At 50.0% G+C, this 14,613-nt stretch overlaps 1 protein-coding gene across 1 annotated transcript in view; it reads left to right on the forward strand.

The window, feature by feature from the left end:
- Ajap1 (adherens junctions associated protein 1) overlaps positions 1-14,613 on the forward strand; it is a 114,896-nt gene that overhangs the window by 91,057 nt on the left and 9,226 nt on the right. The window contains exons 3-5 of the mRNA XM_041651067.1: positions 9,500-9,587; positions 11,601-11,843; positions 13,564-13,694. Of these exons, the coding sequence (XP_041507001.1) occupies positions 9,500-9,587; positions 11,601-11,843; positions 13,564-13,636 (404 nt within the window). The 3' untranslated portion in view covers positions 13,637-13,694. The remainder of the gene's footprint in view (positions 1-9,499; positions 9,588-11,600; positions 11,844-13,563; positions 13,695-14,613) is intronic.

The raw sequence follows: 14,613 nt of genomic DNA on the forward strand, positions 1-14,613 counted from the left end.
AGGACATTGCTATCATCTAACCCACGTCTTCTCGGCCAGTCAGCATGTACACTGTGGGATGGTCACCAGTCTCTCTGGCCTCTGCTCGCTAGACCCCAGTAGACTCACCATCCCCTGCCCAAGTGTCACCATAGACACTGTATAATACCAATAAATGTTGCCTATTGATCTCTGTATCGTATGAAGCTGATATCCTTAAGGGTGGTTCTCGGAGGACACCCCCTTTCACTGAGCTGCTGTGATAAAGCTGACACCAGTGAGGCGGCAGAGTCCTTCCCTTGGGGACTCTGCCTTTCAAGTGTGACCCTGTGCTAAGCTGAAGACCCTTCTTATGAGTGGAGACTACTTTATTCTTCCTGACTTGCAGCTCTTTCAACTGGACTACCACTCAAAGTGATGGTGAGGGCTGTGCGTCAGCTTGGCCGGGCGAAGTTTACAGCAATATTTCTGGTTACTTCTGGAAAGCATCAGTGTTCCTATCAGCAGAGAGCCCAGATCCTCTCTCACTATTGTGTATGGCCATCCACTAATCAGCTGAGATTGCCAATGGACCAGAATGGCTGGGGAAGGGCAGCATCCATCTCCTGCCCTTGCATGTTAGACCTCTTAAGTCACTGGGCCTCTGGACTCTGGTGCTGACACCCATTCATCCAAGGCTGATGCTCAGGCTTTGGGTCTTGAACTGAGGTTCTCGTCATGAGTTCCAGGTTTTAGGCCTTTGACCTGGGACAGAACCACACAATGGATGTGCTGGCTCTCCTGCTTGCTATTGGCAGAGGGTGGGACTTTGTGGCCCTAGTAACTTCGTGAGTCAATTCCCTCACTATCTCTCTGCCTACATGCTGTTTGCTGTGTTTGTCAGAAGGAAGGATCCCAATGGACCCACCCAGTCCTCTGAAAACTTGGCAAAGTTGCTTCTCTGTGTTCCTGCCATCAAAACCAGTGGTCTTGTTTTTCTGTGAACACCCCCAGAATGGGCACATCTGGATGTCCCATGTAACCTTCTACCCATCAGACTGGCCCCTGAGTTTTGCTTATTCCCTGTGGCCACCGGGCCTGTGCTCCCACCACAGAGGTGTACAAGGCCTCTGCTCTGTCAACTATGCTACTCTAAGTTCAGAAATGCCATCCACTTGCCTTGGCAAATTCCAAGGCCATCGCTCTTGTCTTCATCCAAGCTTGACAGCCAAATGCACGGCTCACCCCTCCCACGCTAGAAGAGAAGCCATGATGGGTTTGTTTTTGCTACGGACAATGGCCCATGTTTGATTCGGCTTCTTTTAATAAGACCTCGTTCAGACCCAGAGATGGATTACCAACTTCCCCATCAATCTCCAGGGCCAGATCTTATTACAAACCACCACAAATATAACCATAAAAGCCCTATTGATTGATGTGGAGCTTGGTAATCCATCTGTCCCCATCCATTATTCTGGGTATAATTTTTCATTATCTGCATGGCAGCTGATTCCTAGCACATTAGTATACAGTGGCAATTACCAGGAGCAGAAAGAGCCCCTAAATTAGCAGGGACAATAACACCTGTCAGGACGGGGAAGCAAGCATTCCCACACTGCATGCTTCCGGACTCCAGGGCCACATCCGAATTCACAGAGTTACAAGATGCAACTCGGGATTGACCTTGAAAGTGGAGGAGAGGAAGTTCATAGCCTTCTAAAAACTTCATCTGGGGAATGTGTATTTCTTTGAGGGGACATTATTGTCAAGCTGGTCACAGCCCGCCTGGCAGCTGGAGTAGGGACAGCTCAAGGATTGCTTTGTACAGGGCCAGTGGGTTTATGGGGCGGGTGTCCCTGCTTGTGTTATTTAAGGGCCACCAGAGACTTAGCCGGAGGGAATTGATCCAAGGTATGAGTGTTGAGAGACACTGGTTTAAAAAAAAGGAGGGGCAGGGTTGGGGGATTAGTACCTGAGAATCTGACACCCACGCAGCAGTCAGAATCCTTTCCAGAGACCAGTGTGATGAATCCCTGGAAGACCTGGGTAGTCTCCTTTAAAGTTTTGAATATTATTTTTAACTTATAGATGTGTATGCATGTATGAATTCACACGAATGCACAGAAGGATGTGCATATGAAGGACAGGACAGCCTTGGGTGTCATCCTCAGGCATGCCATCCACCTCCTTTGAGGCAGCTCTCTGTCTTGGAGATCACTGATTGGGCTGTAATGGGTGACCAGCAAGGCTTTAAGGATGCTCTAGTTTCTGCCTTCTCCGTGCTGGGGATACTCCTTGCTGCACCGAGCCCAGCCTTTGTGTGTGGTTCTGGGGATCACATTCAGGTCCTCGAGGACTCTGGCAAAGTGAGTTCATAGTGCTGGAGCCCTGCCGTTCCTGTGATCCGGCCATCCTCATTCACAAGACGCATGTTCTTTTCAACGTAAATGGAGACAATTGAGACAGACAGGCGCAGAGCTGAAATAGTTCTGAGTGCCACTGAAGGGATTAAATCAGTCAATTTCTCTGTGAGTTTTGGTTTTCCAAAATCAAGAATCCTATCAAATTGAGTTCTCGAGATGCACATCATGCAAAGTGGCCTACTGTCAAAACGCTGCACGGGGCAGCCCGAATCCAGAGCAGTGAGCACCGTTGCTGGGCAGGGGACCATGGCTGTGTTTAAATCATCGAAACAGGGGCCCATGAAGCGCTCTGGTGAGGGAAAGGAAGATTCTCATCTTCTGAACCACAGGTTTACAGTGGGAGCCTCAGCTGTAGTCAGTCATTCAAAACAGATAAATACTTTCATTAAGGCTACAATAAACCCTGCCCCCCGTTGGCTGCTTACCTCAGAGAGAATTCTGAAAAATGTCATCCATGGGCTGGATATGACAGCTGTTTGCTTTTATAAAGTTTTATTGAAGCACAGTGACAGATATTTTTTGGACATCATCTATGGTGGATTTTGTACCTTGGCGGCAGAGCCAAGCACAGAGGCTGACATATTTGGGCTGCAGTTTCAGTGGCTCCAAGAGTCCATTGCACCTGGAAATCTGATCCCAGGATGATGGTGTGAGAAGTACCGGGGCCTTCAAGAACTGAGGTCTAAGGGAGGGTACTTGGAACGCGGGTTCCATGCCCTCAGATGGGACTTCGAGATCCAAGAGCTGGCACACCTCTCCCTCTCTCTCTTTCCCCCACTCTCCATAACTGTATGACTCCTGCATGTTCTCTAGCCATTACTGTTCATCATGACATGATAGAGCTGTTACCAGGATTAGGCACCACGTCCTTGATCCTCCAAAACCGTGAGCTGAAGGAACCTTTACTCTTTATAAAGTTAGCTGCCTCCAGTATTTTATTGCAGTAATTCAAACTGACTGTGCATAACGACTGTACCTAATAATATTATAATATATAGTATTAGTTTTATATTACAATATTAACATTATTATAATAAAATAATGATAATATACTAATATGTACATAATAGAAGCTTATTACACTGCCTACAAAGCCTGAAGTATTTAATTTTATCTTGTGAACAAAGATTTGCCTACATTAGCTCCATCTGAAGATGAGTAACTTCAGAAGATGAAGGGAACCACTCCTGGCATCTGCAGAAGATCAGGTTGAAAACTACAGGGTCTGTAAACATCATATAACTTTCCATGTGGCTCTACTCTCTCCTCAGTAGACAGCCTTCCAGTGGGAGGAAAGAACAAGACATTCTTATAGAGACCCACAATCCTAACTGCTTCCCAGAAATATTACTTGGACCGGTCATTGTTCAACCACCGTAACTGTAGGGTCTGTAGGTTCTTCTCATAGCTCTTGCTTCTAAAGTTGGATGGTCTTTTCTGGGCATGACAGAGAAATTGCACCCATGAAATCTCAACAGTATGGCTGCTTAAAGAAGGCCTGCGTGATGACATGCCCCATCAACAGGCCAAGGTGTTAGGCAAAATTTCACAAGGCCCCACCCCTGGATGAAGAATGGCAGCTGACCAGTGGAAGCTAAAAGAGGGATGGTCAGGCTTCTCCAGGGACTGTGTCCTCCCCTGAATAGGTTATATAATCCCAAGTGGTTGGCTTAAAACCAATGTAAGTATGAGACACACTAAAATGGCTCAGTAGGCTGGCCTGCAGATATGTGTATTACTAATAATAATTAGAAGAGGTCCTGAATTTGAGGAACACTCAGGAGTTGGGGAAGACGGAGAGGTAGAAGTTATGTAAATAAAGAACTCACATGTGAAATTCTTTACTCCCCCCCCCCAAATTTTTTAATGTGCACTTGGCTTTGACACTTGTCTTAGTTTGGTTTTTTATCACTGTGGCAAAACACCATGACCAAAAGCAACTTGTGGAGGAGAGAGTTTATTTCATCAAGAAAGCCTGTAGCCCATCATGAAGGGACATCAAGGCAGGAACTGAAGCAGAGGTCATGAAGGAACACTGCTTACTGACTGGCTCCCCCAGGGTTTGCTCAGTCTACTTTCTTACACACCGAGAGCCACCTGCCCAAACATGGTTATTATTAATCAAAAAAATGAATCCCCAGACTTGCCCACAGGCCAGTTCGATGGAGGCCATTCCTCAACTAAGGTCTCTTGTCCCAAGTGGTTCTAGTTTGTGTCAAGTTGATGAAAACCTAACCAGTCCACCTTTGTTCCTAGTTCCCTCATTTATTGCTTCTTAGTAATAAATACAGCGATTTGACATATAACCACTACTGCAAGGTTCTCGGCAAGGCTGTGTGTGCAGGGCATAGACGCAGATGCACAGATGGTGATGATGTGAGTCCTTTTGAAGGGGTTTGAAAACTCACAAGGACCATAGCCAAAGGCCAGTATTCTTCATTTAGAGCCATCACTGAGGAGGGTCCCCTGAATCAACCATTTTCCTCTCTGGGCCTCTGTTTCTTCCACCTATCAAAAGAGTAGGTTTAGTGTTTTTCCAGTCTCACCTGCAGAGAAGGTGGTGAGGTATTCAGTGTGGAAGATGCCCTGTGGTCCTCTTCTCTGTGAACTCGGGCATCTGCAGATAGTTGGCTCCACGAAAGGATTCTCTCAGAAATAAGAAAAGAGGTCAGGGTTGAGGCACCCTGAGTCTGCTCTGATCCTGAAGATACTGGAAGTGTACAGCAAAGTCTGTTGTCCCTGTGAGGGGATCCTCTTTGCCCCTGGAGGACCCTAGTAAGCCAGCCCCTGATGCTGCTGTTACGCTCCTCTGCCATCTGCTCTTTTCATCTGCCATGTGCCCAGCCACTGAGTTCTCTAGCCTTGACCTAGAATGTGGCACATTCACCACCATAAGGAACAAAGATGTAGCTTTTGACATGGGCTTTGGGATGTGTCTGGAAGGCCTGTGGCCTGTCCTGGAGCAGTGTCCATGGAGCCTTCCTACAGAAGAAGTGGTGGGGGTGAGTATCTGCCTCCATGGGCAGGCTTACAAGGGGAGAGGAACTGGCCTCTGACGGAGTCAGGGAGAAAGCAGATTAACACGCAATGCTTAGATTAACCAAGACTGCCCAGGGCTGGGCAGTACAAATGTGTTGGAGCCAGTGGGTCCTACATGATCTGAGGACTGGACACAGATTCCCTGGGTGATTCTCCCTTCCGAGACCAGTAACTGTAGACTCTACCATTAAGAGGTGTTGCCAGGACTACACAGGAGAACAGCACACTGCTGCTTATTGAGTGTGTATCTGTGATCATCACCGCCACCACCATCCTCACTGTGATAATGGCAGCCATAATGACCACGACGTTGATTGTGAAGGGATGAGGCTGATAATGATGGTCACAAAGAGAATTTGAGTAATGTTGTTGATGGTTGTGACTATCATCACCACCACCAAATTCTAAATGTATTTCATCGTCAACATCACACTGCCATCATTGTCAGGATTACCATCATCACCGTTGTCACAAAGACACCAAAATCAACATCGTCACTTCTACAATCTTAGGAACCATGGCCCTCCTTACCAATCTCCACTACCATCACTATAACCGCTGTCATCACCACTGTCTTCACTATCACCACCATCATTACTATCACCACCATCATCATTACCACCACCATCATCATCACCACCATCATCACCATCATCACCACCATCATCACCATCATCATCATCATCATCATCATCATCACCACCATCATCATCACCATCATCATCACCATCATCATCACCATCATCACCACCATCATCACCATCATCATCATCATCACCACCATCATCATCACCATCATCATCACCATCATCACCATCATCATCATCACCACCATCATCATCACCACCATCATCACCACCATCATCATCATCACCACCATCATCATCACCATCATCACCACCATCATCATCACCACCACCATCATCATCACCACCACCATCATCATCATCACCACCATCATCATCATCACCATCATCACCACCATCACTACCATCACCACCATCATCATCATCACCACCATCATCATCACCATCATCATCACCACCATCACTACCATCACCACCATCATCATCATCACTACCATCATCATCACCACCATCATCATCATCATCACCACCATCATCACTATCACCACCATCACCACCATCATCATCATCACTACCATCACCACCATCATCATCATCACCACTATCATCACCATCATCATCATCATCATCATCACCATCATCACCATCATTACCACCACCATCATCATCACCATCATCATCACCACCATCATCATCATCACCACCATCATCATCATCACCATCATCATCATCACCATCATCATCACCATCATCACCATCACTACCATCACCACCACCATCATCACCACCACCATCATCACCATCATCACCATCACCATCACTACCATCATCACCATCATCACCATCATCATCATCACCATCACTACCATCATCATCACCACCATCACCATCACTACCATCATCATCACTATCACCACCATCACCACCATCATCATCACCACCACCATCATCATCACCACCATCACTACCATCACCACCATCATCACTATCACCACCATCATCACCGTCACCATCATCACTATCATTGCCATCACCACCATCATCACCATCACCACTACCATCACCACCATCATCACCATCACCACTACCATCACCACCATCATCACCATCACCACTACCATCACCACCCTCTTGACATCACCATATTATCACCTTTATCCCCAATATCCCCATCCTCGCTTTATCACCAACAGCACGGTCGTCATTGCCATCATTAGGAACAGCAGCAGCCACACATTGCCACTATAAACATCATCACCATCATCGCCGTCTTTTCCATCAGCTTCCTCCTCCTCTTGCTGTATGCACAGGCGAAGAAACAGCATGTGTGCTTCAGAATGACATAGCTACCTCTTGACCACTCTAAGGGAATGTGTGGATACAGCATGACAGGATACTGAGCAGATAACACCCTTCCTATGGTTCTCCACTAAACAGCCCAGCCCTTGCAATGATCCCCCTGCCAGTGAGATCTTTGGTGGTTCTTAGACCTTAGTTAGCAGAGACTCCTGTTGGTGAGATTGAAGGTGGCTTCTGCAATCTAGCCTGGCTTTAAACCCACTCACAAGCTGAATGGCAGTCTTGGAGGAGTAGGCTACTTACCCAGAAGTCTAAAGCAAGTGCCCCAAAGTGAGCACAGGTATTTGGGGAGTCACAGGCTAAAATGAGCCTTTAGAGCTACAACATCAAAGCAAATGGTATCTAACTGCTGTTTCCTGAAGGCAGCCACAATGGTTGAGATGGCCATTGCAAGCACCGCACAGCACAGAGAAAATGCACCACTGTGGCTCTTGAGGGAACAGATAGAGAGGGAGGGTCACTGTTGGCGGAAGGCTGCTGTTCGTTCCCAGCTGCCCAGACCACAAAATAATCACACAGAAACTGTATCATCTGCAATACTGTTCAGCCAATAGCTTAAGCATATTTCTGGCTTACTCATATCTTAAATTAATTCATTTCTATCAATCTGTGCATTGTTATATGACTGTGGCTTATTGGGTAAAGTTCCATTCGGTGTCTGTCTCCAGCAGGGCTACATGGCTTTTCACTGACTCTGCCTACTCTCTCCTCCTACCTGCTTGGAACTCCCGCCTTGCCCTAGTCTGCTAAGCCTCTGGCCAAAACAGATTTATTCATTAACCAATAAAAGCAACACATAGATAGAAGGACTTCCCACACCAGGTGGTTGTGATACTCATGTTAACTCCACTGTTTCTTGTGTGGGGGCCAGAGCGGAAATCATTCAGGAAAATGGCCCTTCGCCACAAAAGATGGAGGTGGGGAAAGTCGGGACATGTGCTCTGGCCTTGCCAACTTGGAATCACTCATAAAACAGTCTCCCCTGATGATCATATTTAGCAGGAAAGTAACATCTGCTTGTGTGATGGTCTCTGGGAGGCTGCCAGCAACTTCTGAACACTGCAGTCTGCCACATGGGAACATGTGCCCTAACACCCCAGATCCATCAGATGTGACGAGCTGGAGTCTGGGGAGTGGGTGTTAGAACTGGGTGCTGGGGTAGAGACAGGACAGGGCTTGTGCATCCCAAACACATCAGCCCTTGGAGGATGATGCTTTCCCCTGGAGGTTCCCCAAGCTGCCTTGATCTTCTTTTCAGGTCCCATGTTTGCCAATATCAGGAAAGAGCCAGAGCTGTGTACCTTGCAGATCATTCTGGCTGGCCGGTAGAGTCGACTGGGGATACTCTTTGTTCCCGGGAAGGCCGTGGCAGATGAGGTCCAGAGGAATGTGGCCTAGGGTGCAATCAGAGGTGGGAGCTAGTACCCCCCTTTTCCCCTCTGCCCTGCACCTAAAAGGGGATGGCAGAGACATCCTGACCTTGGCCATCTGCAGGGCCAGCAAATGTTTGTTAGTCTCTGGCTGTCCTGCTGCTGAAGTGGCCCTGCCCGTCTCTCTGCATTCTGTCAGCTCCATGGTCCTGACCACTGTCTTTCTTTACTGGGGAGAGGGACAGGGCTCTGAGGCCGCATCACAGGACCTCAGCCTATCCTCATTCCTTCACTAGTAGGAACTAACGTTGCAAGCAAGGAATGACGGGGAAGACTGTAGGGACAGGAGACAATCCTGGGGAGACTGCCTTCAGGGTCTGCGGCTAGGGGACCCATCTTCTAAAAGTCCTAGGTGGTCCAGGCCAGTCCCTCTCCCGTGCTCTTGTCTCCAGAATGGAGAAACAGAACATTTGTCCCAGGCAAGGGAAGGGGGCAGGGCTTGGGAATCTCAGCAGAGTTACTTGAATTCAGATAAAAGCATCAGACTGAGCGTACAGCTGCCCGTGGCCAGGTCCCTGCTAAGATGCTGACTGTGGGGAAGAGGTCATGGCTGGGGACTCTCTTTGTGGGCCCGCGTGAGAACAGTCTTGGTGCTTCAGACAAACACCCAAGCACTGCCCGTTGTCCTTCAGTCTGCGCCCCCCTCGCCAGCTCCAGCCCCGCCCCTCCCCGCTCTGACTCCGCCTCTGTCTCCTCCCTCCAGGTCTGGCTGTGCATCAGATCATCACCATCACCGTCTCCCTCATCATGGTCATCGCTGCACTCATCACAACTCTTGTCTTAAAAAATTGGTAAGGCCCGGGAGTGGGGGGGGGGCTGTGGGGTGCCCAGGGGAGCTGCACAGAGAGCCCCAACTTTTTAAGACTGGGCCTCGAGATGAGTCTTTCACTCGATTGGCAGAATGCTCGCCCAGCTTGCACGAGACTCTGGCATCCATCCCAGCTGTTCACATACTGAGTGCGTTGGTCCAGCACTCAGGAAGTGGAGGGAAGAGGATCAGAAGTTCTTGGTCATCCTCAGCTACACAGCCTATGATACACGAGACCCTATCAAATGAGACATTGTGTCCTGAGTGACAGCCTAAGGTTGCATTCCCTTGGAGTAGGCAGTCCCAGGTGACTACAGCCACAGGTACCATGGCCAACATTGGCTTCAGCCAGATCTGTGTCCTCGTGCAGCCCTCAGTGTTGCTTCTGCGCAAGAGGCTCAGCCTTCGTGACATGGTTTCCCAGATTATATGGTTCTCCCATCACCCAGCCGTCTGGACCCACATGCATCTGTGTGTGTCGCCTGCTGGGGTGCAGTCCGTGCCTTTCTGAAAGGCAGGAAAGCAGCAGCAGGATGTTCCGACCCCTCCAGGCCCATTGCCCTCCACTGAGGTCAGGCAGCTTACCCGCCAGCCTCCTCGTCCCCTTGTCCCCTTCAGCAGCAGCTCTCTGCTAACCTAGATTGTTACCTTGTTGCAGGTGCTTTTCCTTCCCTGTCCCCTCCTGTAAAGTGGGCTGTTTTGAGGCTGGCCTTGTTGGGTGTGTACATCTGTCATAGCCCAAGAAACTGAGGGGAGTGCTAGGGTTCCTTGCTGCCTGCAGCACCTGAAGTCACGTGGAAAGGCATTTATCTAGTGCTGTGAGCTTCGAGGCTCAAGTCCACCAGCAGAGCAGTGTGCCCCCATGATTCCCAGATATACGTGATTGACAAGTAGGGTTCCAGCAACTGGACAGACCCAGAAATGGGTGAAAGCCAAAGGTAGGTAGCAAAGGGGAGGACACAGCCCAGGACAAACCCCATTCTACTGGCCTCGCACCTGCTACGCAGGTGGGTCCCTGGTGGATCCAGGACACAGGGATAACAATGCATGTCCCACAGAGCCTCTAGAGCAGAAGATGGGGGTCACCCCAGGTACGCACACCTGTGGGACAGTGCAGCATCATGGCCTTCTCGGGAGAAGACTGTGACCCCTTCCATGACAGGCCACCCCTCCCTCTGGGAGAGCATCCAGGGGTGGGTGAGGAAGGCCAGCAGGGCTCAGCCTCTTCTGCTGAGGGGCCTTCTGCCTCCGGCTCACTTTCAGGGGCAGTCAGACTCCCCCACCCCCGCCTAGGGGACATAGCAAGGCATAAAGTGGCACCCACGAAGACAGGACACTCACTTCAGTGTCCCCTCACATTCCACATGGCATTCCTGCACCGATGAGAGTGGGGTCCCTGGTTCATGCTCCAGGGCCACTGGAAGCCCCCTCAGTCAGAGCTGTAGGGAATGAGGCAGAGCTCACGGGGCGTGAGACCATCCCTTTGTCAGACCCCGGCAGGGACTAGCGTGAGCCACTGTTCCCAGTTTACAGACATGTTCTGGGTGAGGTGACAGCCAGGGGCTCCCTCTCATCAGTTCATCCAGCAGCCTTGCACCCTAGGCTATCCCCAGAGGCCCCTCGTACCAGCCCAGGCTCTCCCACAGTGACAGTGAGCACTATCAACCTTTCCATCCCTCGGAGGGAAACCAAGTCAGCCCCTCAGTCTAGCTGATGTTCTTTAGGCAAACAAGGTCCCGGAACCTCATCACTACTCACTCACCTCCAAGCTCTCCTGTGATAATGGCCACATTTAAAATTCAGATTTTATATTTGAAAAAAAAAGGGGGGGGGAGCTGATTACTTGATTGTGGTTGATCTTTCTGAAGAGGCCGAGAATTACTGTGTAATATAAATGATGCCTGGCAGTAAGGCTTCACTGCCACTGTGTGGGAGAGGTCTGCACATCGCTCCAGCACCTGCCCACCCCCTCACACCTCTCCTCTCTCTCTCCTAGCTGTGCCCCAAGCGGGCACACTCGGAGGAACAGCCACCAGCGAAAGATGAACCAGCAGGAGGAAAGCTGTCAGAACTTAACGGACTTCACCCCGGCCCGGGTGCCCAGCAGCGTGGACATCTTCACGGCCTACAATGAGACACTGCAGTGTTCCCACGAGTGTGTCAGGGCATCCATGCCCGTGTACGCTGATGAGACACTGCACTCCGCTGGGGAATACAAGTCCACATTCAACGGAAACCGGTGAGCTCTGTGCGATCCCCGTCCCCAAGGCTCTCTGTGTGGCACTGTCATCCTGTCCTGTCAATCTGTGGGTCGCTCAGGGGCCCAGCACTTGCAGACAACAGATTTGTCAAAACAATAGCAGTGAAGTACAATCAACAGGTGTTAGCCACCCCTGGAAGGCACAACAGCAGCCTAGTGAAAACCCTACCCAGACCCCTCACTCCTATGCCTGGAGGCTGAATGTCTGCCCCAACCCCACCCCCCAACTCAGAGTTCAAAGCCAGCCTAGTACTCACTGCCCTCTGGAGCATCAGGAGATTATGACAGGTCCCTCCCACAGTCAGTGTTTCTGAGACTCTTGTCAATAAGATGTCAGCAGCCAGCTCAGAAAAAATAGCAAATACCAAGCAGACTCCAGACTGGAGTCTCTTATTAAATGCTCTTTTATTATTCATGGATAATCTCTCAAAGAAGACACACTTCTCCAACCATCCCCGGGAACGGTCAAGAAACCCCTGAGTCAGCTGCCCAAGGTTTGTCCAGCATTAAATTAAAATATCAATAAGCTATTTTTTAAGTGACCATGCACCCATGCATCATTTGTAAATTAAAAAAAAAAGAAAAGAAGGGGAAAAAAATAAGGCAGTTAGCAGGCTGCTCGTATGCCTTGAAGGCCCCCTCCCCCACCCCCAGTCTCAGCAACTGGATGAGAGGGTCCCCTGCGACCTTGGCTGGGAGGTCAGCTCTGGGTCACCCTGCATCTCCCATCCTGTTTGCTGCTTTCCCTATAAGCAGAGGTGGCTTGGACACCCACCTCTGCTGGCCACCAGAGCCATCACAGTTCATTGCTCCTGTGCTGCTGGCTGCAGGGAACTCCTATGCTGCAGTGAACGCATGTGCCACGCCCATGTCCCCTTGTAGAGGTTGGGTGGCTGGCCGTCTCGCACCCTGATCCAGAACCAGGAAGGTGACACGTTGGTGCCTGCCGCTGGGCCTGGGATGCGGTCGTTTGCCTGCTTTGTTTCTGTTGGCTGTGATAAACAACCCCGACAAAATTCATTTTGGGGTAGACAGGGGTGTATTCAGCTTACAACCCCAGGTTTCAGTCCGTCCTAGCAGGGCCTTCACAGGCATACAGCTGCCAGCACGTCTACAGTCTGGAGCAGAGAAAAGGAACTACGCCTACCTGCTGGCCTGTTTCCTTCACTTTTATACAGTTCGGGGTTCCCTGCCTAGGGAATGGTACCGCTCATGGTGATCTGAATTCTCCCCACATCAGTTAACACACAGGCTCACAGGCCAAACTGATCCCCACAATCCCTCATTGAGACTCTCTTCTAGGTAATTCTAAGTATGTCAAATTGGTAGATAAAGCTAACCATCACAGTCACCTGGTTTCAATGACAAGCTGTAAGGGGGGCATTTTAGGAACTAGGGTCTGTCCTTTCTATCATGCGCAATGCTGTGCATCCAGTCTCGCCTTTGGGAGCACAGACCCTGGCTCTGGGCTCGTCCCAAAGCCATCTGGAGATGGTACAAGAGTGAGAGATGGCTAGTCACCCCACCTCCACACCTGAGTCCCTCGGCCCTGGGGACCTGCAAGGCCATAGTGATCCTTCTATGTAAAGGCTGGGAAAGACCCATCTCCAGAGAACAGACTCCCCCTGCAGGCTGACCAGCTGCCTGTCGTGTGCTGGCTCCCATGGCTCATGCAAGCCTCCTTCTCTGCTCTCCACAGATCCTCATCTGCAGATCGGCATCTCATCCCTGTGGCCTTTGTGTCTGAGAAATGGTTTGAAATCTCCTGCTGACTGGCCGAAGGCTTTTTACCTCCTGGGGGCAGGGCAGACACCATGTGTCTGTTTCATGGTATGTATCTGTCTCCTGGGGGCATAGTGCCCTCTTTGTCTCCTGGCCCACCACCTTCTCCCCTCACCTCTGCTTTGGGACCATCAGGAACCCCTCTCTAAGGCAGTGGATTTCCCAGTACATCCCCTGTGTGGATACTGGACCCTGGGTCTCTGGGCACATCTATTAGACACAAAGCCGGGACTTCTCAGGGAGGGAGTAGCCTCCCAGGATCAGCAACACTGTCTCAATGCCATGCCCTCCCTGTGTAGAACTGCGGGCTGGAATCGCCTTCAGAAACAAGCTCTGGGTACAGCATTCCCTTCCCTCAGCAGGAAGCTACCAGGGCAGCAGCTAAGCAGTCAGAGATCACACCCTCAGCACGCCACCGTGCAGGAGGGGGGCAGGGGCGGGGGCAGTGGGGCAGCAGCAGAATTAAAATACAGTCTCGAAATATGAAAATAAGAGATAAGAAATAACATGATAAAGAAAGAAAGTGAAGAGTTGAGACATCTACTAATTTGAAGCTGGAGACTGGCACCCAAACAGGATGAATTCTTCACGCTCCGCTGCCTGGGAACATTTGGCTTGCTTTGGATGGTATTAACGTGAATGCTAGCATTAAATGGCTTCTGTGCTGAGTCTGTGAACAGTGGCCTACGGGGCCTGGGGTGGGGTGAGTGCTTCTCCCAGGAGCTGCACAACCCACACGTCCGTCCCACTTACAAATGCTGGGGGCATGGCCCATGGGTGTTGTCAGTTTGGCAGCCTTTCCTCAGTGATTCCAGGCTTTCTAGGGAACCTTCCCGTTGGAGGAGGGCTGCTTGTTGGTTCCCGGCTGCTCAGCCCCTAAATAATCACACAGAAACTATATTATTTAAAACACTGCTTGGCCCATTAGCTCTAGCTTCTTATTGGCTAACTCTTACATATAAATCTA

This window comes from Microtus oregoni, unplaced genomic scaffold (genome assembly GCF_018167655.1).
Source record: "Microtus oregoni isolate MIOR12 unplaced genomic scaffold, Mior012 000005F_ref0000423, whole genome shotgun sequence".
NCBI classification, from domain to species: Eukaryota; Metazoa; Chordata; class Mammalia; order Rodentia; family Cricetidae; genus Microtus; species Microtus oregoni.